Source organism: Vicugna pacos, chromosome 7 (assembly GCF_048564905.1).
Source record: "Vicugna pacos chromosome 7, VicPac4, whole genome shotgun sequence".
NCBI classification, from domain to species: domain Eukaryota; kingdom Metazoa; phylum Chordata; class Mammalia; order Artiodactyla; family Camelidae; genus Vicugna; species Vicugna pacos.
In genome coordinates, this window is record NC_132993.1 from 60,495,331 (window position 1) to 60,521,142 (window position 25,812).

The window sequence follows — 25,812 nt, forward strand, 5'->3', positions numbered from 1 at the left end:
GAGAACTTCTATAAACTCTTATTAACATATCTACCAACATCCCTGCATCTGGGCACACAGGCAGTACCTTCCCTCCTGTTATGATGGATGAACTGTCTTTGTTACTATGACCAACACCTCCATTCGTGTACGAGATCCCATCCTCTGTCTCCAACTCAAGATGGCGCTCCAGTAATCCCTGCATCACATTGTCTCCCTTTCCTGGACACTCCCATCAGCCGGCAAACATATCAGCCATTCTCTTCCAGCTACTCTTCCATTACAAGAAAATGCCTCAAAACCTTTCATTGTTTTCACTTCCTCTTATCCCTTTTTCCTTTGAGCCCACTATAATCAATACTATAAACTTTTCTCACCAACATTCCACCAAAATAACTCATGTTGAGATCCCCAATAAAATCCATGTCCAGTGGCACCTTCTTAACTCTCATCTTAATTGAAATGCCACTTATATTCAACCCAGTTGATTCCACATCTTCCTTTCTCATGTTCTCTCTTGGATTCCAGGAAAATGCTCTTATTTTGATTCTCCTCCTAGTTCAAGGTCTTCCTACAGTTTCCTTCACTGATTCCTTTCCATCTCCCCAAATTCCAGTTGGAGGGTGCCATGGCTTAGTCTTCTGGCCACGTCTCCTCTCTCTCTGCCCTCAAATTCTGGTTGATCTCATCTGTCCTTATGGCTTTATATAGCATGCTCATGGTGAAGTCTCCCAAATTTGTATATCTGGCCAAGACCTCTCCCTGAACATCAGGGTTATATATCAAACCGTCTACTTGACTTCTCTACCTGGATGACTAGCAGGCATCCATCTAAAGCACAGCAGAACTCCTGATCTCTTCAAAATCAGTTTCACCTGCATTGTTACTATCTCAAGAAATGGTCCCTTGATTCCATTTCTTGAGCAGAAATCCTTGAAATTATTCTTGATTCCTCTTTTTTTCTCACAGGCACAAGTAATCCATTAGGAAACTCATGGACTCCTTTTTCAGAACATGCCCTTAATCTCACCACTTCTCACTACTTTCTCAGTTTCCACTGTGGGTCTAAGCCACCCCCATCTCTTATCCAGATCATTTGAATACCTTTGCTCTCCTAGAGTTATTATTCTCCAAAAGGCATCAGAAGGATCCTTTTGGAATATAAATCAGACATTTTTTTCCCATTCAAAATCCTTTAGTGACATACTCTCTCATTCAGAATAAAAAACCAAGGCTATCAACACAGCCTATAAGGCCATATATATGGTCTGCAAACCAGTCTCATATATGCCTCTCTGACTTCTCCTCCTCCTTACTCACCCCACTTCAGGCACTCTGGCTTCCTCAAACATGCTTAGTCCTCCCCTACCCCAGGATCTTTGCACCTGCTTTCCCTTATGCCTAGAATGCTCTCCCCTGCCCCAGTCCCTGCTATCATCCCAGGTATTCAGATGACTTTCTCTTTCACATCCTCATTTTCTCTAATCAACCTTTGTAAAAAGCAGCACACACATAAATAACAAAAAAAGCCCACATTCTCTTATTTTCTTTACCTTGTTTTACTTGTGTCCATGGCACCTAACATATCAGAGTATATTTATTTGTTTGTTGTTTTGTTTTTTTCCCTACCTCCCATTAGAAAGTACTTCCCATCAAGGCCTTTGGTTTGATTCATTATTCTATCTCCCACTCCTAAAACAGTTCCTGACTCTTAGTTGGTGCTCAGTAAATATTTGTTATATAAATGAATAAATGAATTTGACCACTTACTCTGTGTGACTTTAGGAAAACATCTTAATGCTATTACTTTTTAAATGAGGATAATGCCAGTAACTACCTCAGAGGTTATTACAAAAAATAAAATGAAATAATCCATACAAAGCCTACTTAGAGCTCAACAAAGAGCACTATTGTAACATTACTATTTATTATCCTGTTCCTAACCAATATAATCTTTTGGAATTCTCTATAAAATGTTTATAATGCTCCAGGACATTATGAGTATTACAAACAATTTAAAGGGAAAAAAATATTCAATTTTCTTACGATCAAGAGAAAATTCCTTAGTGAGACCACAGGAATCACTGAGCTCATTGTAGCTACACTGGAACATTCTTCGAGTTGTCCATCTGGAATTTGCTGAGTGTACTCCCCTTAAATTCTTCAGTGGAACTTCTCTTCCAACTAACCCTCACACTGCAGGACTTCAGACAAGTCCCTGACATTTTACCAAGGTAGGAAGTAGAACTTGGCTGTGAATTTAGAAAAACTTCTGTCAACTAGCTTTCTGTGGCCATACGTTAGTTAGTTGGTTTACACCTAAAACTCCTCTGCTGTGTGTTGTTTAGAGTGAGTGAGATCCTAGGCACATTATCATTTGATTTCTTTCCTTAAGGTGAGGGGGCAGATATAGTTCAAGTGGTAGAGCACAACCCTGGCATGCACAGAGTCCTGGGTTCAACCCCTAGTACCTCCTCTAAGAATAAATATATAAGCCTAATCACCTCCCCCCTTAAAAAGAAGACAGTTTTTATTTAAGGTGAAGGGCATTTTGATTTCCAAATTATGTCATCAACCAAGTACAAAGCTCTCTCTTTTCCATGCACCTACAGAGCCCTTACTCCTCTACCTTGCTTTTCACCACGGCATATTAAAGTGATCTTTTTATGTGTTTGTCTCTCCCACGAGATTCTAAGCTACTTGAGGGTAGTTACCATGTCTCAGTTATACCAGTAATTTTTTTTTCTCTTTTATCCCCCCTCTTACGCCGCCTCTTACCCCACTCACTCTGGTGCCGCTTTGGAGGGGCCCTCCTTTTCCTCTCCTCCTCCTTCCTCTACCCTCGTCCCCATCCCACCACCATCATAACAACCATCTCCGCAGTAAGAAGACACCCTGACCCAGGACCTTAAACGTTAAGACCTGGGGAAGATGAAAGAGAAAGGAGTAAAGAGAAAGGAAGACTAGGAGGACACTGCAAAGCAAAGCACCAGAAACTTTGCACCCTGGATTCTCCACTTTTGCTCCATGGACAGAGCCGCAGCTAGCCAACATACAGACAGACCGTGAGCAGTAAGCAAGCAGCGCGAAAGCGCCGGCGCCCAGCTCGGGAGCTCGGGCAAGCCCGGTCCGGCTAAGTTCCCTCCCTGCGGCTCCCGCCCCCTCCCCCTCGGACAGCGCAGCCCAGGGAGTGTGGGCGGAACCTTCAGCCGCAGCCCTCCCGCTCCGTCTTTGCATCTATCTACTCACCTCTCCTCTGCCATATCAGTATTGTTAATATCTTGTGCCTGCTAGCCCATTAGAAATTGCCAATAAAAACTGTTAAAATTTTATAGAATAAACACTAGCATCAAACGACGATCTAAGATTGAATACTGCCACTGCCACTGTGTGGGATCCAGCAAGCCCTCCTCTATAGATTAGGGATAATAATATTAGTTACCATATAGGATTGTTGTAGAATTAAGTAAATTAAATTCAGAAGAGTGAAATGCTTATACCAGTGTCTTAATAAACATAATTCATTATACATAATAAATATAATTATTAGTTCTTAGTAAATGTTAGCTTTCATTAAACTATAAAATTTAGAGTCCCTTTCATGTCTACAAACTAATTCCAAAGCAGGCTCAGTCATCTCTAGAGTAGACATTCTGCTGAAGAGATGGCAAGACTGTGTCTGTGTGACACCATTCACCTCTCCTACAGGCTTAAAGATCAGACTTCTGATCTTTTTCACTCAGTCTCCCAGGAAGCCACTCCCAGTGCACTGATGTTCACACCAGGCATGGAAAATTATCCACCCCTCTTGCTTGCTTTCTTTGCTGTCACTCCAAGTCTCAAACAAACTTGGACTAGGATGAGATAGCTAGGGCTATAAAAGGAAGCTCAGACTGAGGATCAGAGGCCGTTAGCCCAAAGCCTGAAGCCTCAAACGAGCTTGAGTTACTTGGAGATTTCAGACCCAGCTGCTCTTTGAGTCCCCATTATCCTGCTGACTACCCGGTTCTCCACATGACGCCCTAGGACACAGGCTTACCTTATGGAATTGTGGAGGGTATATTCGAGCAGCCCCATGGTTCAACAGCAGCTGGTAGCAGATCTCGGGCTGGGCGGCAGGTCGCACGGAGGTGACCTTCAGCACGTACTGGATGGCAGCACAGCCATTGATATCCATGAGGTTGGCTTCGGCGCCAGCCTCCAGCATCATGTGCATGAGCACGTGGTCGCAGTTCCAAGCCGCCTTATGCAGTGGAGATTTAAAGTCGTCATCCCTGGCATTGACCTCGGCCTTGTAGTCCAGTAGCATGCGGCAGATGAGGTGGTGGTCCCTGCTGTACTCCTGCTCTTTAAAGCGGAGGGCCCAGTAGGTAGCGATGGCTAGTGGAGTCTCCATGTGGGCGTTCACGCTGTCCACTATGGCCCCGTGCTCCACGTAGAAGGCCACCAGCTCCGGGAGGCCAAAGTGAGCAGCCGTGTGTAAGGGTGTCTCCTCATCCTGGTTGTTGGTCTTCATGTTCACGTTCGCCCCTGGAAAGGAAGATGGAGAAAGGCAATTACTTAAACAGATTTTGCCATTATTCCCATGTTTCATTCATTAAACGGGCCTTTTCTCACTGTTTCTCTTGCAGCCTCACCCGCTGTACACCATCCATTTTTCCTAAATTCCATTTCTGGTCCCCAGGGAAGCCACTCCTTTGAAACAACAATGCCAACTCCTGGACAATCAGAAAACGTCCAGGGGCAGAGGGCAGAGAACAAAGGACTTCAGCTGGAAGGCAGGAGCACTGAGGGTTGAGTTAAGAGTTCTTACCCTCAGGTGGATTTGCAAATACAAATGGATTCCAATAACCAAATACCTTTTATCAATAGAACAAAAAAATTCATTAAAAATAAAGGTTATATTACAATCTTTGAAGCTCATACACGATGACTTCTAAAAGTCATCAATTTCTTGATGAGATGTCTTCAAAATGGTGGGGTTTTCTCTCTTTCAAAGCAGCTAAACCTAAAAGTTTGATCCAAAGGAACTTTAGTGGTATAGAAACTGTTCAGCCCTCTAACTGAAAACTGACAGTGCTAAGCCGCCTTAAGTCTATGAAGCTCCCTTGGCACACAACTGGGGCAAAAACAAAAACCACATGAACTGGGATTTCAAAATTGTAGAATAGATAAACAAGATTACACTGTATAGCACAGGGAAATATACACAAAATGTTATGACAAATCACAGAGAAAAAAATGTGACAATGAGTGTGTATATGTCCATGAATGACTGAAAAATTGTGCTGAACACTGGAATTTGACACAACATTGTAAAATGATTATAAATCAATAAAAAATGTTAAAAAAAAAAACCACAAACACTCTAACCATCAAACTAAAGTTTATATTTTGAAACAAAAGAGGTAAGAAGCTGGTAAAACAGAAATACTCATTCACCAAAAGAAAGACAATGATTAGAGACTGTAACATGTTTGATTTATGATTGACAATACCTATTTCAAAATGTAATTTTTTAGTGCTTGGAAATCTCCTTAGAAATTATTTAATCCAACCCACTTATCTAACAGACTAGGGACCTGAAATAAATTTTATTTTTCTGATAAGGAAGTTAAGTATTGGAACGGTCAACTTGAGAAGCTGAAATTTTCCTTTTCAGCCTAATTTAATTGGGGTGAATCAAATGACCGCAAGAGGCCTACTCTATAATCAATTCTACTGGAAAATTTATAGCTACTTCAAGTAGAAGTCTGGAAAGACATTATTATTATTATTGTTATTATGCCAGCAACTAACACTTATTAAGCACTTACCATGCGTAACATTCTGAGCTAAATGCCTTTCATATATTGCCTCATGGAATCTGCCCAACAACCCTTTGCAGTAGGTGCAATTTTTATCCTAATTTTACAGATGAAGAAATTTGCACTTAGAGAGGCAAATTAACTACACCAAGCTAAGAAGCAATAGAATAGGTTTGAAAACAGAGAGCCTGGCTTCAAAATCTCTTACCATGGTGCTATTCTACCACATTATTTTTGTAAAAAAAATTTTATACTTTGCTCTCTTTGGGTATTTGGAAACATTGAAAATAGTAGAGAAACCAAGGTGCATTTTGTTAATTTAACAATTTGTTCTCTATGTATTACTCCTTTATACCCTTTTTTATGACATCCTCTGATCATATGGAACATATTTGAGAAAGGCGAGACTCCTACAAGCAAGCTCAGTGTCCTCTACAAAATCAACCCACCAGTGAGGCTTTTGAGAGCACACTGCTCTGTAAACTCTGAGGCTGTCTCTCCCCCTAACTTGCAGAAAGCAGAATTATAACCAAAGATCGTCCCTCACGACAACCTGCCATCTGTGTTCATCAGTATTCCGCCACAGAGAGGTTCTGGGTCAGAGCTCCTTTTAGGTCAGCCCTTCTTTGCTCTGGAGTGAAACAGAATGAATAATAATGTCTTCCCAGAAGCCAAATGCAGGGTCACTTCAGACGCTGGAGAATTTCCAGCAAGGAAGGGAATCAAAGGGTCAGGATGAAAATTTTACAGGCCAACTTGGAACAAACCACATCCTTTATTTTTTAATGTACTTTGACATTTACAACTGATCCTTGACCTCTTGCTATGTACGACTAGAAATGCTGCATAGTTTCCTTTCCTGAATAAGAGATACTTATTCTTATATTTGAATTGTGTCTTTGAGTGTAACTTTCCCAGGGACTACATAAAGTAGGATGATGTGACTACTTTTTTATTTTAGATTTTGTGATTTATTCAAGAAATTAGAGATCATACATAGAAATTCTTGGGAACTTAGAAGAGTACTTTTTAATGTGAAAATATGTTTCAGTTTCCTAGGACTGCAGTAACAGAAGTACCACCAACTAGGTGGCTTAAAACAACAGAAATTTATTCATGGTTCTGGAGACTGGAAGTCTGAAATTAAGGGTGGCTCCTTCTCAGGGTTTTAAGGGAGAATCTATTTCATGCCTCCTTCCTAGCTTCTGCTGATTGTCAGCAATCCTTGTGTAATAGAAAAGAACAAATCTAACTCCATATTAGTTCTGACTGAAATAGCACTCACCAGTATGTAGTTATACATTTTTAAAATTTGTCTTGCTATTTTGGAAGTAAAAAATAATCTGTCTTTTTAAATATAAATGTATTTGATTATTAGAGATTGAGCACTTTGTCTGTAATTATTAACTAGTGGTATAGCTTCTTCAGTTAATTGTCCAAATTTTTGTCCTTTTATACTTTGAAGCCTTTCAGTGTTTACATTTATCTGAGCCCCTCATTAAATTAATATTTAAGCCTATGCTCTCATAGTTGCTATATATTTTTAACCAGTTTATTTTTATTTTTCTTTAATACAATAATTTTGACTTTATATGGTCTAATTCTTCCTTTGTTCTTTTTTTTTTTTTTTTGGTATTGGAATGTTCCACTCCCCTCAGTTTGCATAACTATCCAGATTAACTGTAATTTAACATTCAAAAAATTTTTTAAATGTTTAACATTTAATTCATGTGGTACTTACTGTGGTGTACTCATCAACTTAGGAAGAATTGATATTCTTACAGTATAGAGGCTTTCCATGTAGAAACATGGCCTGTTTCTCTAAATGGTTTTCTTTACATTTCTGTAAACTATACTTCCACAAAATTTGCAGCAATTTTCATTCTAGGGGAGAAGGGTAAATTATTTCTGGTGTAGAGTAACTTTTAATGAGAGAGGCTCTTCATGAACCTTCTAATGTATACAAGATGTACTCCAGAAGTAGTCTGAAATGGTAGCAAATGAGACAAAGAAAAATTTTAATTTTCATTGCTTGATAAAGAACAAGGACTTTTCAGATTTCATCTGTGGGCAAAAGAGACAGAGACTTGTGTGTGCTGAGAATAGGATGAAGGGAGGACACAGGATAAGAATTGCACAAAAAGAGTGGGAGCTGGCCACAGAAATGGGCCAAGGGAAGGGATATTCCTGAAACCAGGTTTACAAGGGACTCAGTGCCAATCGGTATTAAAAATTTTCTGTTCTCCCACACTCCCATAATGATAGTCTCATTTCATTACCTCCTAACAGGTAGAATCAATTTAATGAATCCTAGTTATGACACCTCACAATGCCTTATCCCTTCCCCTCCCCAAATAAAATTAACCTGCAGCCAAGTGCCCATTTACTGGCTTAGCCGATCTTTCGTGATCAGTCATCATGTGGCTCCCTCTGCTGGGCTTTGCAACTCCCTACAGGCTACAAGTTGGCCCTCAGAAATCTCCTCCAAGGCATCCACATTCCCCCAAGTTCTATCATCTCAAAAGCTACTTAAGAGTGGGGGCAGGTCACTGTCACTGCAGAAACTGTCACCTCTCCCTCTTCCCAGAGTCATGGAACCCACACCTCCACTTCATCCCAACCCCCCGCCCCAGCCTCACTCCCTATAATGGGCTTGATTTCTTGCACAGCCTGTGTATAAGTGGGGAGGTCACTGGTGAGACGGAGGGCCAGGCCAGAGCAGGGCTTCTCAGCCTTTTCAGATGTGCCTTTCCTATTCTGCAATGAAATCCACAGATGCTATCATCTCCCTTCATACATAATCTTCTAAAAAATATTTATTTTTATATAATATAAAAATTTAAATATAATAAGTATATTATTATATTTACTGCCTAGCTAACATGTAAAGGCAAAAAAAAATGCAAGAATTATATAACTACATAGTTTTGATTGTTACAAATGATATAAATAAATTGCAATGATGTAGTATGAAATTCAGTATGTTAGTAACTATCCTAGATGACATGATGAAACGCTGATTTGCTTAAACCCATATATAGAACCCTAGCAGCCACATTGTGGAACTGACAGGTTATCTTGTATTCTGACACCACAAATGTCATTGCCATAATGAATGGTATTTCAAAATGAGGAAAAAGATCTTGGTCCAGTCTTGCCTTAGCATAGTTGCATTCCTGAAAATGTCCATATTTATTTACAGTTCAAAAGTATTTTGAGTTTATATATAAAATGGAATTAAGTTAGAAATCTACTATGTTACTACATCTAAATATCTATTATTACATCAGCACTAATCTAAGATTTTTTTTTACAAATTATGAAAGAATTCAAAAACACAGAAAATATAACAGACATCTATATACCACTTACCATATTTGACAAATATTAACCTTTGCCATATTCACTTTGGTTTTCTTTTTTCCAAGATAAAATTTTATAGGAAAAACTCAGCTCATTTCTCCTTTCTTCCCTCCCTTTCTTTCTCTTCAGAGATAACGATTCTAAGGTTGATTTTTGTCATTCCCTTGTAAATTTTCATTCTTTTATCACTCATATATGTATCCATAAACAACATATATACTTTCATTTTATGTTCTTAAAAACTATGGAAGTGGTACTGACTTTTAAAACCTGTTTTTATCAGTCACATTATGTCTTTGAGCAGAGAGCTGATTTTTTTCATTTCAACTGCTGAATAGAATTACAGTGGATACTTAAAGTACAGTTTAGCAATTCCTCTACTAAATACAGTTAAGTTTTTAAGCTTTTTCATAATAACAAACACCTTTCAAATTGTACAGGAGCTCCTTTAGTGAGAGAAATTGAAATACTGGGTAGTAGTATATGAACATTTTCAACTATATTAAATTATACCTATCAGTGGTTATCTCAATTTATATGTCAATCAGTAGAGTTTAAAGGTTCAAAATCTTTTCCAACACTTGATACTGTCACACTGTTTAATGTTTGCCAATTAGATGGTATAAAATGGTATTTCGATTTAATCTGCATTCACCTGGTTACCAGTAGAGTGTTTTCTCATATGTTTACAGGCAACAAGATTTCTACCTGCATGAATTGTCTATTCATAGCCTCTGCCTATTTTCCATTGGGTTGTTTGTGCTTTACTTATTTATTTTTCAGGCTATAAATAAGATCATTATGGAGAAAATGAAAAAACTTTATTGAGGGCAAAGGACTTAAATGGAAAGTTCTGTTATGTTCATGGATAGAAAGATTCAATATTGTATGGATGGCAATTCTTCCTGAACTTATGAATTCAATGCAATTCACATATTTTTTACAAAATTTTCATAGAGTAAGAACAAATCAATTTTGGGAAAAAGGAGTAAAAGTATGAGAAAGAAAGAAGAGATGATGAAGAAGAGGTATTTACCCTTCCAGATAGCCAAGCAAACTATAATTAACACCATTGGTGGGAATGTAAATTGATGCAGCTACTATGGAAAACAGTATGGAGGTTCCTCAATAAACTAAAAATAGAGCTACCATATGATCCAGTAATTCCACTCCTGGGTATTTATCAGAAGAAAAATGAAAACACTAATTCAAAAAGATACATGAATCCCAATGTTCAGAGCAGTACTATTTACAATAGCCAAGATATGGAAACAAGGGTACACCACCAAATGAGTAGATAAAAAGATATGGTATATATATTATACATGTATACATATATAATATATGTATATGGAATATTACTTGGCCATAAAAAAGAATGAAATTTTGTCAATTGCAACAACATGGATGGACCTGGAGGGTATTATGCTTAGTAAAATAAGTCAGACAGAGAAAGACAAATACTTCATGTTATCATTTATATGTGGAATCAAAAAATACAAGAAAGTAGTGAATATAACAAAACAGAAACAGACTTACAAATATAGAGAAAAAAACTGGTGGCTACCAATGGAGAGGGAACAGGAGATGGGCAAAATAGGGGTAGGGGATTAAGAAGTACAAACTAACATGTACAAAAAAATTAAGCTACAAGGAAATATTGCACAGCACAGGGAATATGTGCTATACATAATATAGCTATATAAAATATAGCTATTTTAATAGCTATAAATGGAGTATCACTTTTAAAAATTGAGAATCACTATGTTGTGCACCTTTTATAACATTGTAAACTTACATAATATTGTAAATCAACTATACTTACATTTTTTAAAATGCGGTATTGATGCATGGAGAATGAAATATAATGTACAGCCTAGAAACAAATCTACTTACAGAAAGCATCTGGAATGACAGATGGGGCAGTACCATTCAGTGGAGAAATAAATAAATGGAATATTTAATAATAGCAATGGGACCAAACACTAACAATGTTTTAAAAGCACAAACTAGATCTTGCGTGTGTGTGTGTTAAATTTCAGGTAAATAAAGGCGAATGAAAAGCTCAACAATAAAATTCTAAAATAAAATTGTAGCAGTTGAGATTAGAGGGGAATAAGCAGCTCTCCATACTCACTCACTGTGTTTACAAAATACCCTCTCAGCTTATTAACTTTGACGGAGACAGTTTTATCTAAGACTTCTATTAGGTCTGTTAGATCCAAGCCTCCTATTAGATCTGAAACAATAGGGTGCTATCTTCTTGAATCCTACACTTTCTGACTTTCCCTCCACCAATTTACCTTGTGTGTATTACCTCTGGTAAACCTGAATTTGCAGTGTTGATGGTTTTCACTTCTCTGTTCAGTCTTTCAGCAGGCGAGAAGAGAGGTAGGGACCAGCTGAACAACGGCTGATGTTGTGTTTTGTTTCTGCTTTCTTTGTGCCTAACTTCCTTAAACATTCTGCATTACAGAGCCCACCACCTGTGTCAGGGGAACACTCTCAACATTTGAATTATTCCTTGACTTGGGGCCTTATGATTTGATATGATGCTCCAGCATAAATGTCTCTGGGAAGTGGTTTGTCTCATTCCTACATTTAAGTGGTCTCTTTTCCTCATCTTCAGTCCATCCCCTTTCACGAAACTCTACATTGGAAGAGCAAAAATGAGGAATCTTACCTTGTTTTCTGGGTTCTCTAGGGGTTCTGACTTTCCTTTAAGCCACCTACACCTTTGGTCCCAACTAGCCTAACACTGAACACTTCATCCACTCTCTGAAATGCTTTCTTTGATAATAGGGATCAAGTATTGATCTCAAGATGAATCAACATCTCAAGTTGAAACCGCAAGCATAATGTTGGACTTTTTCAGTCATCTAAGAAGTTGGCGTTTTGTTCCTTCCCCTGAACCATTCCATTTTAATATTGATACTTTTTAAAGTTTGTGGTAAGCAGTTAAAATATTACCTTGATTTTAGTACTGACAGCCTGTTTGATACTCTTTTAAAACATTTTAATCCGGTATAATTGTAACAGAAAAAAACTCCCACACAAACAAAAAAGAAAATACTCTTTTTACTGTTTTAATCTTATGTCTATTTTTGGGGGGTGGGAGGCTTTTGCCACCATCTTTCCTTGAAGATTTGCCTAATTTTCTTTTGCACTTACATATCCTGATCTATCTTTTACTTCTACTTTTGTTTCTAATTTTTTTGTTTTTATCTTTTTACCCAGTGATAGAGGATGACTTTTAATAAGTAATTTAAATAAACTTTTGTCATCGAGCAGCTATACGTCTTTAAGTAGCACTGTCCACATGAGTGCCAGGCACTGGGAACCAGTATACAGCAATATGCATTCTCTATTTTCATAGACACATCTGCTTATCAAAAACCACATTTATGCCATATCTTCCTCTTGGATTAACTTATCTTAGTTCTTCAAAGCTGCTTTTATTAAATAATAAGGCACATGTTTTAAAAAAAATCAAAGGAATAGAAGAACTTGGTTGACAATTTCCTAGAATGGATGAATTTACAAAGCCCCCTCTTTTAACTATGTCTGTTTTTAGACCTTTTGGCAGTTATCTCTCTAACTCCAGCTAATGTATTTATTTATCTATTTATTACCAAATTTAGATAGTATTTTTTACTTTCTGATATAAAAGCTAAGTTATTGTTTATTTATACTAAATCTCCTTTCAATATTTGATATTTTCACCATGTTTTTAATTCTCCTGCTGAAATATTAAAACTTTATTTCACTTAAGTCTCTACCCATGTATTTATTACATTATCTCTTATGAAATGAGAATATCCCCAAGCTATTTTCCTCCTGTACTTACACACCTCATTTTGGACAGCTGTGATTTACATTGTCAAAGTTGTTAAGATTGTAATATTTTGTCCTACAACCTCAATCTAGTCTTCCATGTTTCGTCCATGGTTAATTACAAAATTTTCTGAATAAACAGCATTTAAATTATTATGATGTGGAAGCTGGGTTCTCTTTGGCCTCTTACTAGAAATGCAGAAATACGATCCAGACTACAAGGTGGCCAGTAATTTCCAACCAGGGCTGGCTTCACACAGGGCTCCTCGTCTAGAAGGGCCCCACACTTGGTTCACTGCTTTGCTGTCACTGCCATGAAATTATTAATAATATTTTTTAATAAGAGGTCCCACATTTTCATTTTTCACTGGATCCAACAAATTTTGCAGCCTGTCCTTCCCTTAACCCACATGGGAAAAGCTAAACTGGGTGCTAGCAGCCAGTGCATGATATATCCTGAATCCCCTGCACAAAGAGAAAAGTTTTAATTTGCTATCCACCAGAAAAGGAGAAAAGGCAGGTTAGTAGCTAAAAATTCAAAATTTAAATGCTGCCTGAAAGATTCTCCCTCAGTTGGAGCATGCTGGGGTCCTACAGTGGTGAGCTGACCCACATGCTCGAGGTGGGCAGCATGGTTGAACAGGGGGTCAGTGCACGTGCCTGGAGGGCAGCACTTAATGAAAATAAGGAACTCATCCCACTGTTTATCCTACTTCTCCAAATTTATTAATTTAATCTGGAGTTAATCTTGTGTTTATTTCCAAAAATAATAAAACAGATCCTTCTAAAACAATTTTGACTATTGTTTTGATTTTGTAATCATTAAACTATGTTTTTTTAAATTGAAGTACAGTTTTACATTATTGTGTTAGTTTTGGGTGTACAGCAAAGTAACTCAGTTATACATACACATACATTTTTTTCACATTCTTTTCCATTATAGGTTATTAAATATAGTTCCCTGTGCTCTACAATAGGTCCTTATTTATCTATTTTACATACAGTAATTTGTATCTGCTACTCCCAAACTCCTAATTTATCCCTCTCCCCTTCCCCTTTGGTAACAATAGTTTGTTTTCTATGTCCATAAATCTATTTCCTGTTTGTAAATAAGTTCATTTGTATCATCTTTTTAGATTACACATATAAGAGATATCATACAATGTCTTTCTTTGTCTGACTTATTTCACTTAACATGATAATCTCTAGATCTAGTCAAGGTTGCTGCAAATGGCATTCATTCTTTTTTATGGCTGAGTAGTACTGCTTTATATATATATGTGTGTGTGTGTGTGTGTGTGTATAAAAATACACACCACATCTTTATCCATTCATCTGTCAAAGGGCATTTAGTTTGCTTCCATGTTTTGGCTATTGTAAATAGTGCTGCTATGAATATTGGGGTGCATGTGACTTTTCAAGTCAGAGTTTTCTCTAGATACATGCCCAGAAGTAGGCATGCTGGTTCATATGGTAAGTCTATTTTTAGTTTTTTAAGGAATCTCCATATTGTTCTCCATAGTGGCTGCACCAATTTACATTCCCATCAACAGTGAAGGAAGCTTCCTTTTTCTCTACACCCTCTCCAGCATTTATTACTTGTAGACTGTTTAATGATGGCCATTCTGACTGGTGTGAGGTGATGTCTTATTGTAGTATTGATTTGCATTTCTCTAATAATTAGCGATGTTGAGCATCTTTTCATGTGCCTGTTGGCCATCTGTATATCTTCTTTACAGAAATGTCTATTTAGGTCTTCTGCCCATTTTTTACTTGGGTTGTTTGTTTTTTTGGTATTAAGCTGTATGAGCTGTTTGTATACTTTGGAAATTAATCCCTTATCAATCTCATCATTTGCAAATATTTTCTCCCATTCCGTAGGTTGTCTTTTTGTTTTGTTTATGGTTTCCTTTGCTGAAAAGCCTTTTAAGTTTAATTAGGTCCCATTTGCTTATTTTTGCTTTTGTTTCCATTACTGTAGGAGATGGATCAAAAAAAATGCTGCTGCAATTTATGTTAAAGAGTGTTTTGCCTATGATTTCCTCCAGGAGTTTTGGAGTATTTGGTCTTACATTTAGGTTTTTAATCCATTCTGAGCTTATTTTTGTATATGGTGTTAGAGAATGTTCTAATTTCATTCTTTCACATGTAGCTGTCCAGTTTTTCCAGCACCCCTTACTGAAGAGACTGTTTTTCTCCACTGTATACTCTTACCTCCTTTAATTGACCATAAGTGTGTGGGTTTATTTCTGGGCTTTCTATCCTGTTCCATGGATCTATGTGTCTATTTCCATGCCAGTACCATACTGTTGTTTTAAACATATAGTTTTTAAATTTTATTTCTATGTACTTATCAGATTGCAGCGTTTTAAACATCCGCCGAATACAGAAGGTGGCCAAGCTAGATCCCTAGAAGAAACCTTCTTTCTTTCTGATATTCTTATCCCTCCTCCCTTTCCCTTGCACCTGCTCTGCAGGGTTTGGAAACCATCATTACTAAGATGGATAAGAAGGAGTGGAAGTGCTAGGTGAGGGAAGAGTATGCCCCCTTCCCCAGCTGTGTGCTTCCAGCCTGCAGCAGACTTGAGCAAAGGGAGAGATGAGGCTCCTCAAGTTTAAATCAAGTTTGAATTATTCGCCCTGAATGTTCAGCTTTTGAACTGAAACTGACTTGTGAGATTTAAAGTGACTGTGTAATATTTTCTTACCTAAGAGTTACCAGAGAAGACATGGATCCACCTGAGTTTTCCTCCCACAGTAAGGGAGAAAACAGACCCTCTGAATAATTTAAAGAGACACTGGAAAACAAAAAGAAAATTGTTTTATGAATGCATCCCATGTATTTTGCATGATCCAGTTAACAGTTGTGTGTCTAGTAAATTTTTCAGGGAGGGAAACTTTCAGCATCTCTTCTAAGAACTCAAATATTGTATACTATTTTAAAATTGTCATCATACTTTAAAAATAATATTTAAAGAGTGCAGAATTCTTGGGTAATCTTCTCCACAATATTTTGTAAGTTGGTTTAACTCTTTTTCTAATACCAAACACCATGGAGAAATGAGAGCCCATCAGGTTTTTTGTTCCTTTAGGAGCAATCTACTTTTTGTTTGTCTGTTTTGTTAGTGATAATGTAAGCTTCTTTCCTTCATTTATTTATTAATTGAGGTAGAGTTGACTTACAATATTATATTTGTATCAGTTGTATAACACAGTGATTCAGTATTTCCATAGATTATACACTATACAAAGGTATTATAAAATCCTAACTATATTCCCTTTGCTATACATTACATCCCTGTGACTTATTTATTTTATAACTGTTCATTTGTACCTCTTAATCCCCTTCACCTATTTTGTCCCTTCTCCCCAGTGGTAACCACTAGTTTGTTCTCTGTATCTGTGAGTCTGTTTCTATTTTGTTATGTTTGCTTGTTTTTGTTTTTTAGATTCCACGTGTAAGTGAAAACATACAGTATTTGTCTTTCTGTCTCTGTCTGACTTATTTCACTAAGCATCACACACACACACACACACACACACACACACACACACACACAATGGAATACTACTCAGCCACAAAAATGAATGAAATCTTGCCATTTGTGATAACGTGGATGAAACTGCAGGGTATTATGCTAAGTGAAATAAGCAATCTATGCTTTATTTATTCCCTTGTTAGTGTACTTTTACTATTTCTTATTGTTCAACATTGGTATTATATTAAAGATATATCTAGGTTCAGATTATTTTTCATTTATTTTACCAGGAACCAAACCTACCCACTTAAACTCTACATAAATGTGTTTTTTTAAGACAAAATTTTTTTTCTTCTACTCTGTTTTTAAGTATTGATCATATTTGAAAAGGGGACATTTCATTATGTATTGAAAGTTATAAAATCTTTTTTTGCTTAAAATGTTCATCACCTACCAACTATGAAGTTACATTGATAAGAAAGCCCCCCTCACAATTTTTTAAACCCCAGTCCTCAAGAGCATGAGTGAAATCATTGTAAATTACTCATGGCTTTCTTTCTAACATCACCATTAAAAAGTACATTTTTCTTAGAAAAAGTGCTAAAACAGGGTGAACAATAGTTAGTCTCATGGGTGACAGTGGCCTGTAATATGCGTGAGAACAGAAGAAAACATGGAGAAAATATTAACATGGGTTATAATAGTACGGATTTGAGAAGGAATTTGCTTCACTTTCTTAATTTCAGGTAGAAATTTAGAATCCTCTGCAGCTGCTTGTTTTGTCTGAGAAGCCTTCATCCTCATCAGCTTGAACTTTGCCTGCCTCAGTTCAAAATCATACTAGGTTTTGTACAGGCTTTTGTGCAGCAAAAGACAGCACATTTGTTCAGTGTTCTTTCATGAAAATATTAATAATGTCTGCTATTTTTCAAGCACTCACTAGGAGTTTTACATATATTGTCTCGCCCATGATTAACAGTAAGCATTCCTTTGAAACATCTATTATTCAAAGATTAGACTTCTTTTTTCATATTCAGGGCTTTTCATTTTCTGTGAATCCTGCGATTGTTTCTCAAGTCTGCTTCTTTGTCAAGGATGCAATTTTGTGCAGTGTCAAGTTTGTTATTAACTGTCACCAAAGCATATTTTCAGCAGCCTGCTTTGTTCTAGTTTCAATTTTGCCCTTTCAATTTACAATCTATGGCAAATATATTTTCCTGTATCTCTCATAGTCTTGTCTTAAATGAAATCTTAAATGAAACACCATTTCTTCTAAGGCATCGTTTCTGTATATCACATTCTCCAGGGCCTGGAGTTGAGAGCTACCTTCTTCTAGATCAACAGTGGTACTCCTGATCCACTACTGTCTCACCCTGTGTACAACCTCTCACGCCTTAAGGTTTAGGTCACCCAATGAGGTTACTCTTTATCCCTCCTTATCCTTATCTACCATCTCACAAACTCCCAGTCACTCTCTCATTTTCACTGAACCTGTAAGTATCTGGCTCAGTCTTCTTTTACCTCTGTCCTGACAGCACCCTGCAATATCTTTGCAGATGACCCATCCAATACATTGGCACTCACAATTCCTAAATCTTCTGGGGTAGATTGTACTACCATTACCAAATATCTTAGTGGTCCGTCTTGCAGTGCCTTCCCTGTTCCCTGTTGAAGGTTCATACAGTATGGCAGTTTCTCAAAAAGTTAAATACAGAAGTACCACATGACCCAGCAATTCTACTTCTAAGTATTTACCCAATGGGAATGAAAACATATGTCCAAACATTTGCACATAAATGTTCATAGAAGCATTATTCATAATAGCCAAAGCGTGGAAACAACCCAAACATCCATCAACTCATAATGGATAAACAAAACATGGCATATCAATACAATGTAATATCATTCAGCAATAAAAAGCAACGAAGTACTAACAATTGTTTCATTTAGAAGCCAGATACAGAAGATCACATATTGTATGATTCCACTTATATGAAAAGTCTAGAATAGGCAAGTACATAGAAACAGAAAGTAAATTAATGTTTGCCTAGGACTGAGGTCATAGGGAGTAGGGGTTGAAGGAAAATCAAGGGTGACTGCTAAGGGTTCAGTTTTCTTTTTGGGTGATAAAATGTTCTAAAATTGATTGTGGTGGTGTTTGCATAATTCTGTGAAAATACTAAAAGCCATTGAACCACACATTTTAAATGGGTGAATTGTATGTAAGTGAATTATATCACAACAAAGCTGCTAAGAAACACATGGCCAGTCTTGAGCTGACCCCTGAGTTTCAGACCTGTATGTACAACTGCATTCTGAACAAGTCCATCGAGTACTAAAACGTAAGACATCCCAAACTGAACTCTTTTTCTTCTTAATCCATCCTCTCATTCATATAAGCTATAGTTCAATAAATAACAATGCTAAGGCCAAATCAAACTGATTCAGCAAATCAAACTGAAAGTCAGAAATGCACCACCCGCCGTTCCTCCTTCTCATCCCCCTGCCCCTTCTCATCAATCACCAAATATTGGTACTATTCCTTCCTACCCTATCACCACCGCTTAGTTTGTACATTTGCATTTTCTCCAGGCTCTCATGTGCTCAGATACACACCCTCCATAATTCTGAGAGTAATGGATTTAAAATGTGTATATGACCGTATCACTTTCTCTCTTAAATCCTGCAATAGCCCACTTTTTATGTGATACGGTCTAAGCTTTTAATCATAAGAGACAAAGACATCCAAAATCCAGCTCCTGCCTCTCCAGGCTTCTATTCTGCCACCCCTTGTCTCACACCTTGTTTTCATTACTGAGCCTCCTGTAGTTCTGTGCAAACACCTACACCTGCCTTTGCTTATGCTGTTTCCTTGACCTGAAATGACCTAGTGCCGTGTCTTCTAGAAAACCTTCCCTTACCCCCAGGCTGTGATACGTGTCCCCCTCCTGTAAGAAACTTTCTCTCACTCTAAGGAGTAACGGGTTTGGGTGTCCTGCTCCTCACTTTAGGATCCTTGAGAGCAGATTCTAGTTTCATTTGTCTTTATGTCTCTAGTGCTTGGTACATTAATTTGCTCAATAAATATTTGTTGAGACCCTACTATGTCCCAGGCACTATTCTAGAGTCTGGTAAAACCATAGCTATAAGACAGACAGTGTCCCTAACTTCATGGAATTTTTATGCTAGTGAAGAAGATAGACAAAAAAGTTAATATATATGTGTATATATAATATATATATGATAAAACTATATAGATAGCTATGTGTTACAAAGAAAAACAAAGCTGGGTAAAGTGATGGAGAATGATGAAGATGAAGTTCTTCATGTAAAGGCTCTTGGAGGACATGACTTTTTTGCATCAAGGAAATAAACCCCCTGTAGGTCAAAAGGAAAGGTTTTCCTGGCAAAGGAAAAACAGCAAGGGTAAAAGCTGTGAAGTAGGTAGGTAGGAACAAACTTGCTGTGCTCAGAAAATGCAAAGAAGACAAGTATCAAAAGAGGTGAGTAACAAAGGGAAAGAGCATTGGTGAGGCTAGCAGGGATCAGACAATGTCAGGCACAGAAGGTCATGGGAAAGACACTGAATTATATTCCAAATGCGGTAGGAAGCACTGGGGAGTGAAAGGGTCTGATTTACCTTTTGAAAAGATTAATCAGGCCGACTGTCTGGAGGGTAGACTGTAAGAAAGGAAAGCATAAAAGCAGGGAAATTATTGGAAGTTTGCTCTTGAGGTCCAAGAAGAAATAACGTGGCTTGGGTTAAGGTGGTCCCAGTATGAGTGGTTTAAAGTGGTCAGACCGGAGAGAGGTCTTGTGGGATGTGAAGTGTGAGGGAAAGTGAGGAAACAATGGACCGAACAGAACTGTCATTTATTAAGATGGAGACATGGAAGCAGGAACCAGAAACACAGTTGCAGTCTGGACATGGTAAGCTTGAGATGCTTGTTCAATACTCTGTGGAGATGGGTTATACGTAGTTGGACAGATAAGCTGGTGTTCAGAGACAGAGTCAGGCTGGGAGATACAAATTTGGAAGTGAACACCACTTAATGGTATTTGAAGTCCTGAGACTAGATAAGACCACCGAAGTGATTTTAGATGGGAAAAGTGTGTCTGACTGAGCCCTGAGCCCCCCTCCCCCCCAACGTTTAAACATGGAAAAGAGAAACAAATCCAGGAAACAAGGCTGAAAAAATAACAGTGAAGGAGTAGAGAATGAGCCTGACTTTATAAACGGTATTAAACCACACCGTTTATCACATGATCTGTTCTCATAACAAGTTTCTTCTTCTTTAACAGCTACCTGTATATTTTAAAAACATACAGAAGACAAGAAGTAAATATCACAAACTATTTCCTTCTGTCTCCTGAAGTGAAGCTTTTTCATATCAAAGCTTATCTACCAGCCCCTTGGATTACTGCTCCTCATCCTTTGGGAGGCAGACTTCTTCTCATAGAGCCCATGTTTATTTATTCTTCTGTTTATTTTTAATTTAATCAGCCTTAAGGAAAAGATACCTTTCTAGATGTGTAAGATCCAGATGCAAGTACTGAACTCACCTTCTATTTAATTTTTCACCTTTTTAATCCCACAAAAAGTGATTAAAATATAGCAAAGTCGCCACAGATAAGATTGGATAAATCAGACTTGGGTAAATGTACTGGTATCACACTACTTTGCTCTAATCTTGCTGGGCTCATGAAATCAGACGCTATCTTATGCCTGCGATGATGTTTTCACTGAAGGAAATGCCACTGTCATTCAACTGAGAAAGAGGTTCAACCTGGGGAAGACTGCTGGGGTTTTTGTGTTTTTTGTAAGGCCACGAATTTGGAGAAAGTGAATAGTGACGTCTTCCTCTGTCCAGGGACAAAACTCTGGTTGTTCTGGACTCAGAACATGGGGAGGCTTAGATCAGCCTCAGGGGTGGAGGTGAATGGCCCTGGCTGCGTAGAGTCAGGACTGAAATGAGACAGGGAGATGGTAAGATGTCAGTGGGAGTGGTACCCCACTCCCACTGCCCAGGCAGAATGAGGAGGCAGCAAGTGGTGTATTAAGCTGGCAGAAACCAACTGCACAAGAAGGAATTAGTCAGGAACAATGGGGCTTCCCTATTCAGTGGCTGCAGTGCAGCAAGGCAATGGTGACAAAGCCCTCTCTGGACCAGCCAGCACCCTGGACCAAGAGTGAGGATTCCTTTAGTCCAGCGGGAACACCTTTTTATATCCAGTGGCTTATGAGAAGAACAATTGTTTGAACAGAGGTAAGTCACTGCTAGGAATTCACACCAGGAGAGGTGAGTCGGGGGAAACGTGTCCTGCTAATGCAGTCTGTAGAGGGTTAGAGTTGTTTTACCCCGGAGTACGTATGCGTGATACTAGAAGTATGACTACTTAAAGGTTTGGGACAGCCCCTGAGGTTGATGAATGAGGGAACTCAACACCCCCGTCTCCCTCTGCATCTCTGCCTTTATCTCAGACTGTTATCTGTTTAGGTTTCATAAGCCATGTCCCCTTCAAACTTTGGATGGAATACAGCAGAGGGCTTCAAAATTTTTGTCTGTTTCTTGCAGGAGAGCAGTTTCAGAATGATCTTCTCCTGAGTTGTCAGGGTAACGTTCCTTCCCTGTGGGCCAGTGTATTTTTCATAGACTCCCAGTTGGACTTCTTTTTACCATCTTCACACTTGAGAGCTCTGTCAGACAGGTAGTGACTAATCATCGGAGAATACAAGATCTTCTCTAATTCCTGACATATTGCATGCTGTGAGTTGTATTCTCAATGGACACAGACTGATGAAGTTAAGAGGAGGAGGAATCTGAAGCCAGATATTGAAGACTGGAGTCAACCTCTTTCTCTCAGGGAGGGCCACCTATCCTATTTTGTCTAAGCGGATATAGCACGTGGAATCTCATCTATTATGTACACCCCAATCCATTCCTTTTGATGATGTAATTAGTAGAAATTTCATTCTTTCTTTGGTTTATAGTTTGCTGGTGTATTTAGTTTACATAACTAAATTTTTTTAACTTTAAATGTATTTTTACATACATTTAAACAGTTAACAGCAAGCAGGGATTAAGTGTATTAACCCAGGTCTGTGTTAGCCCAGAAGAACCCTGCCGTGCAAAGAAGTCATAATGTTAGTGAAAGAATAGTTCAAGTCATCAACCAGGAAGCCCAGGCTAAGGAGGGGAAGAGATAAAGCTGGTATGGGTTGGGAGACCTGGATTAAAAGAGGTGCAAAGAACGAAGTCACTATGTCACTGAAGAACTGGTAAAGTGTAACTGAGGGAATGATGGTTGAAAAATAAGAAGTGAAAATAATGGAGCAATATTAAGAGCCAGGATGCAATAATGTGAGTGGATGGTTGAACTGGAGAGATAGTTGAGGGAGTCTAAGAGTTGAGGCTGAGTTTAGATCTGGTAATCTATTGTGGAACCGAAATCCTGTAACATTCTAAGATCTCCCTTCACCAGGGATTGTGAACAAGGCAGTTCTAGAAGAAGCCGAGGGAGCAGCAGGCTTACTGGAGATTCACAGAACAGGGCAACTGGGCAGTCCGAAGACTAAGCTACATTATTGTCAGGGTTCTGAGCAGCAAAGGAGGGGCAGCGCCACCTAGTGGAAAAATCAGGTGCCCTGTATTGAGGTCAACTTGCATTCAAAGGATAAATGCTGGAGAGGGTGTGCAGAAAAGGGAACCCTCCCACAATTTTGATGGGAATGTAGTTTGGTGCAACCACTATGGAGAACAGTATGGAGATTCCTTAAAAAACTAAAAACAGACTTACCATATGATCCAGCAATCTTACTGCTGGGCGAATGTCTGGGAAAATCCCAATTCAGAAAGATACGTGCACTCAGTGTTCACAGCAGCACTATTTACAATAGCCAAGACATGGAAGCACCCTAAATGTCCATCAACAGATGACTGGATGAAGAAGTTGTGAGATAGGTAGAGATAGAGATAGAGATATAGATATAGATATACCACTCAGCCATAAACGGACTTGAAGATAATCATACTAAGTGAAGTAAACCAGACAGAGAAAGACAAGTATCATATGATATTACTTATATGTGGAATCTAAAAAATGAGACAAATAAACTTATTCACAAAACAGAAATAGACTCACAGACATAGAAAACAAATTTATGGTTACCAAAGGGGAAAGGAATAGGGGAGGGATAAGTTAAAAATTCAGGATTAGCAGACACAAATTACTATATATAAAGTAAATAAACAAAGTCTTATGGTATATCACAGGGAACTATATTCAACATCTTGAATGCTAAAATGAACATTTATAATGAAAAATAATATGTGTATGTATATTATACATATATGACTGAATCACCACCAGAAACTAACACAACACTGTAAATCAACTATACTTCAATAAAAAAATAAATTAATTTAAAGAATTAGTCTTAGTACTAAGCAATTCTTCTAAAGCTCAGTATTTTAATCTGCAAATGGAGATAATAATAGTACTCTCATAGTTGTGAGGATTAAATGAGAATATGGATGAAGTGCCAGGCATGCAACAGAAACGCCATATCCAGTTGTTGTTATTATTATTAAGTCCAGCTGACCTTTCACCAGGGGTCTTATTCAATCTTTTCCCCCTGCCACAGCCCAAGTTAATTCAACTCTGCTTACAAGAAGTGGATTTACTTCCTGCCTTTACCACTTGGTTCTTTGCTTGGCTCTCTTAATTGAAGAGTTTGAGGGCCGCCGGGACTTCTAAGACACAAGGAAACAAAGGCAAAGGATGCTCTAGAGGCCTCCCCCGAAGTATTCAGCCCTCGGTGGCTCTCGGTGGGAGTTGGCTAATACCTCTTCTAACTGCCAGGGAGATGTTTTATCTCAGAAAAGAGAGAGTCCACTCTTATTCTGTTCCCATTAGCTTTCTAATTAGCAGGAACTTCTTCAGGAAGCTGGCATATGCTTGATTCTTAGCTCTAATTCCAATGCTTTTGCTACTTTCTCTTTTTCGGGTGTTTTCTCGGTTGGCTTTAATGGAAAGCTGAGATGGGAGCGCCAGGCTCTTGTCTCACTTAACCATTTTACCTCCAAATCTGGCCCCTTGATTCTCCTTCTAAAATTGTTTAGATTATCTTCCATAAATTATTGCTTATGTAGATTACAAAGTAAACACTTGCATTTCTGTTTACAAAGCTGATATCTTTTGCTAAATGGTGTTTAAAATGTTCAGAAGATAATAAGATCCAGCCTTCTCTAAGTAAGAAACAAATTAGAGAAGTGCTGATAGGAAAAAATAAATAAAAATAAAGCAGTGCAGGACCAAGGAAATGTCATTCTTCAATTTCTGGTTTCAAATGCATCTAGTTATGAAACAAAGACAAAACATCCAGGCTGAAAACTTACAACACAGGTCACATATGGCCTTTGATGGCAGAATTTAAAGTAGAGAGAGCCAGCTGGAGAAGGAAACTATAATACTAACGGAGAGGCAGCGCTGGAATTAACACTTTCCTTCTGAAGAAGCACTTGGGAATGATCTGGGGTCGTAGTAAGCAATCCAAACTTAAGAAAATAGACCTGGGACAGTCATATAGCTGAGACCAAGACAATGAGTATTTGAATTAAAAAAAAATGCTAACAGCCAAAGTTAGTGACAGGGATATTTAACTTGCACTAGTTGTTTCTATTAATTTAAACCTTGCTGTGTTAACCTTGTTAGAGGCAGGAATTGGACATTGATCAAAGTGTTACTTTTAATTAAAGAATTTAATTTAAAGAAAATGAATTAATGGATTTTTAATATATCTTTTTAAATCACTTATCTATATCTTTGTTGAAGCAAATCCAGAAAACCCAAATAAAGGCATTATACTTACAAAAAAATCAGCCTCTGTATTGAGAATCTGCTTTGCAGCTCCAAATCTTTTTTTTTTAATTTTTGATTGTGGGGGGTGGTAATTAGGTTTATTAATTCATTTCTTTTAGTGGAAGTACTGGGAATTGAACTCAGGACCTTGTGGATGCTAAGCATGTGCTTTACCACTTGAGATACATGTTCCCCCTAAACCTTATTTTTTTTAATTTGTTTTTTAGTATACATATAAACACATATATGTATATGCACATTCTATTTACTAGCAAATGGTGAAGTGGGGAATAAGTGATTGCTTTGGGAGGAGTCATTTTGGAAGAAGCCTGGACAGTTCTTAACTTCTTTTAATTAAATGCAGTTAAATATACCCAGCTATCTTCTCATATTTTTTCAAGAAAAGCCTTTAAAAACATCTTATGATACTGAAAATTTTTTAAGCTAATGGAATTCTAATACAGCATTTAAACTTCTCTTTTATGTGG

The 25,812-nt window shown here is 37.8% G+C and overlaps 1 protein-coding gene across 3 annotated transcripts in view; it reads right to left on the reverse strand.

The window, feature by feature from the left end:
* The window catches only part of ASB4 (ankyrin repeat and SOCS box containing 4), an 82,849-nt gene that overhangs the window by 23,499 nt on the left and 33,538 nt on the right, over positions 1–25,812 (reverse strand). For all 3 annotated transcript variants that reach the window (XM_072964960.1, XM_072964961.1, XM_006207618.4), the window contains exon 3: positions 4,019–4,509. In XM_072964960.1, coding sequence (XP_072821061.1) covers positions 4,019–4,509 — 491 coding nt within the window. The remainder of the gene's footprint in view (positions 1–4,018; positions 4,510–25,812) is intronic.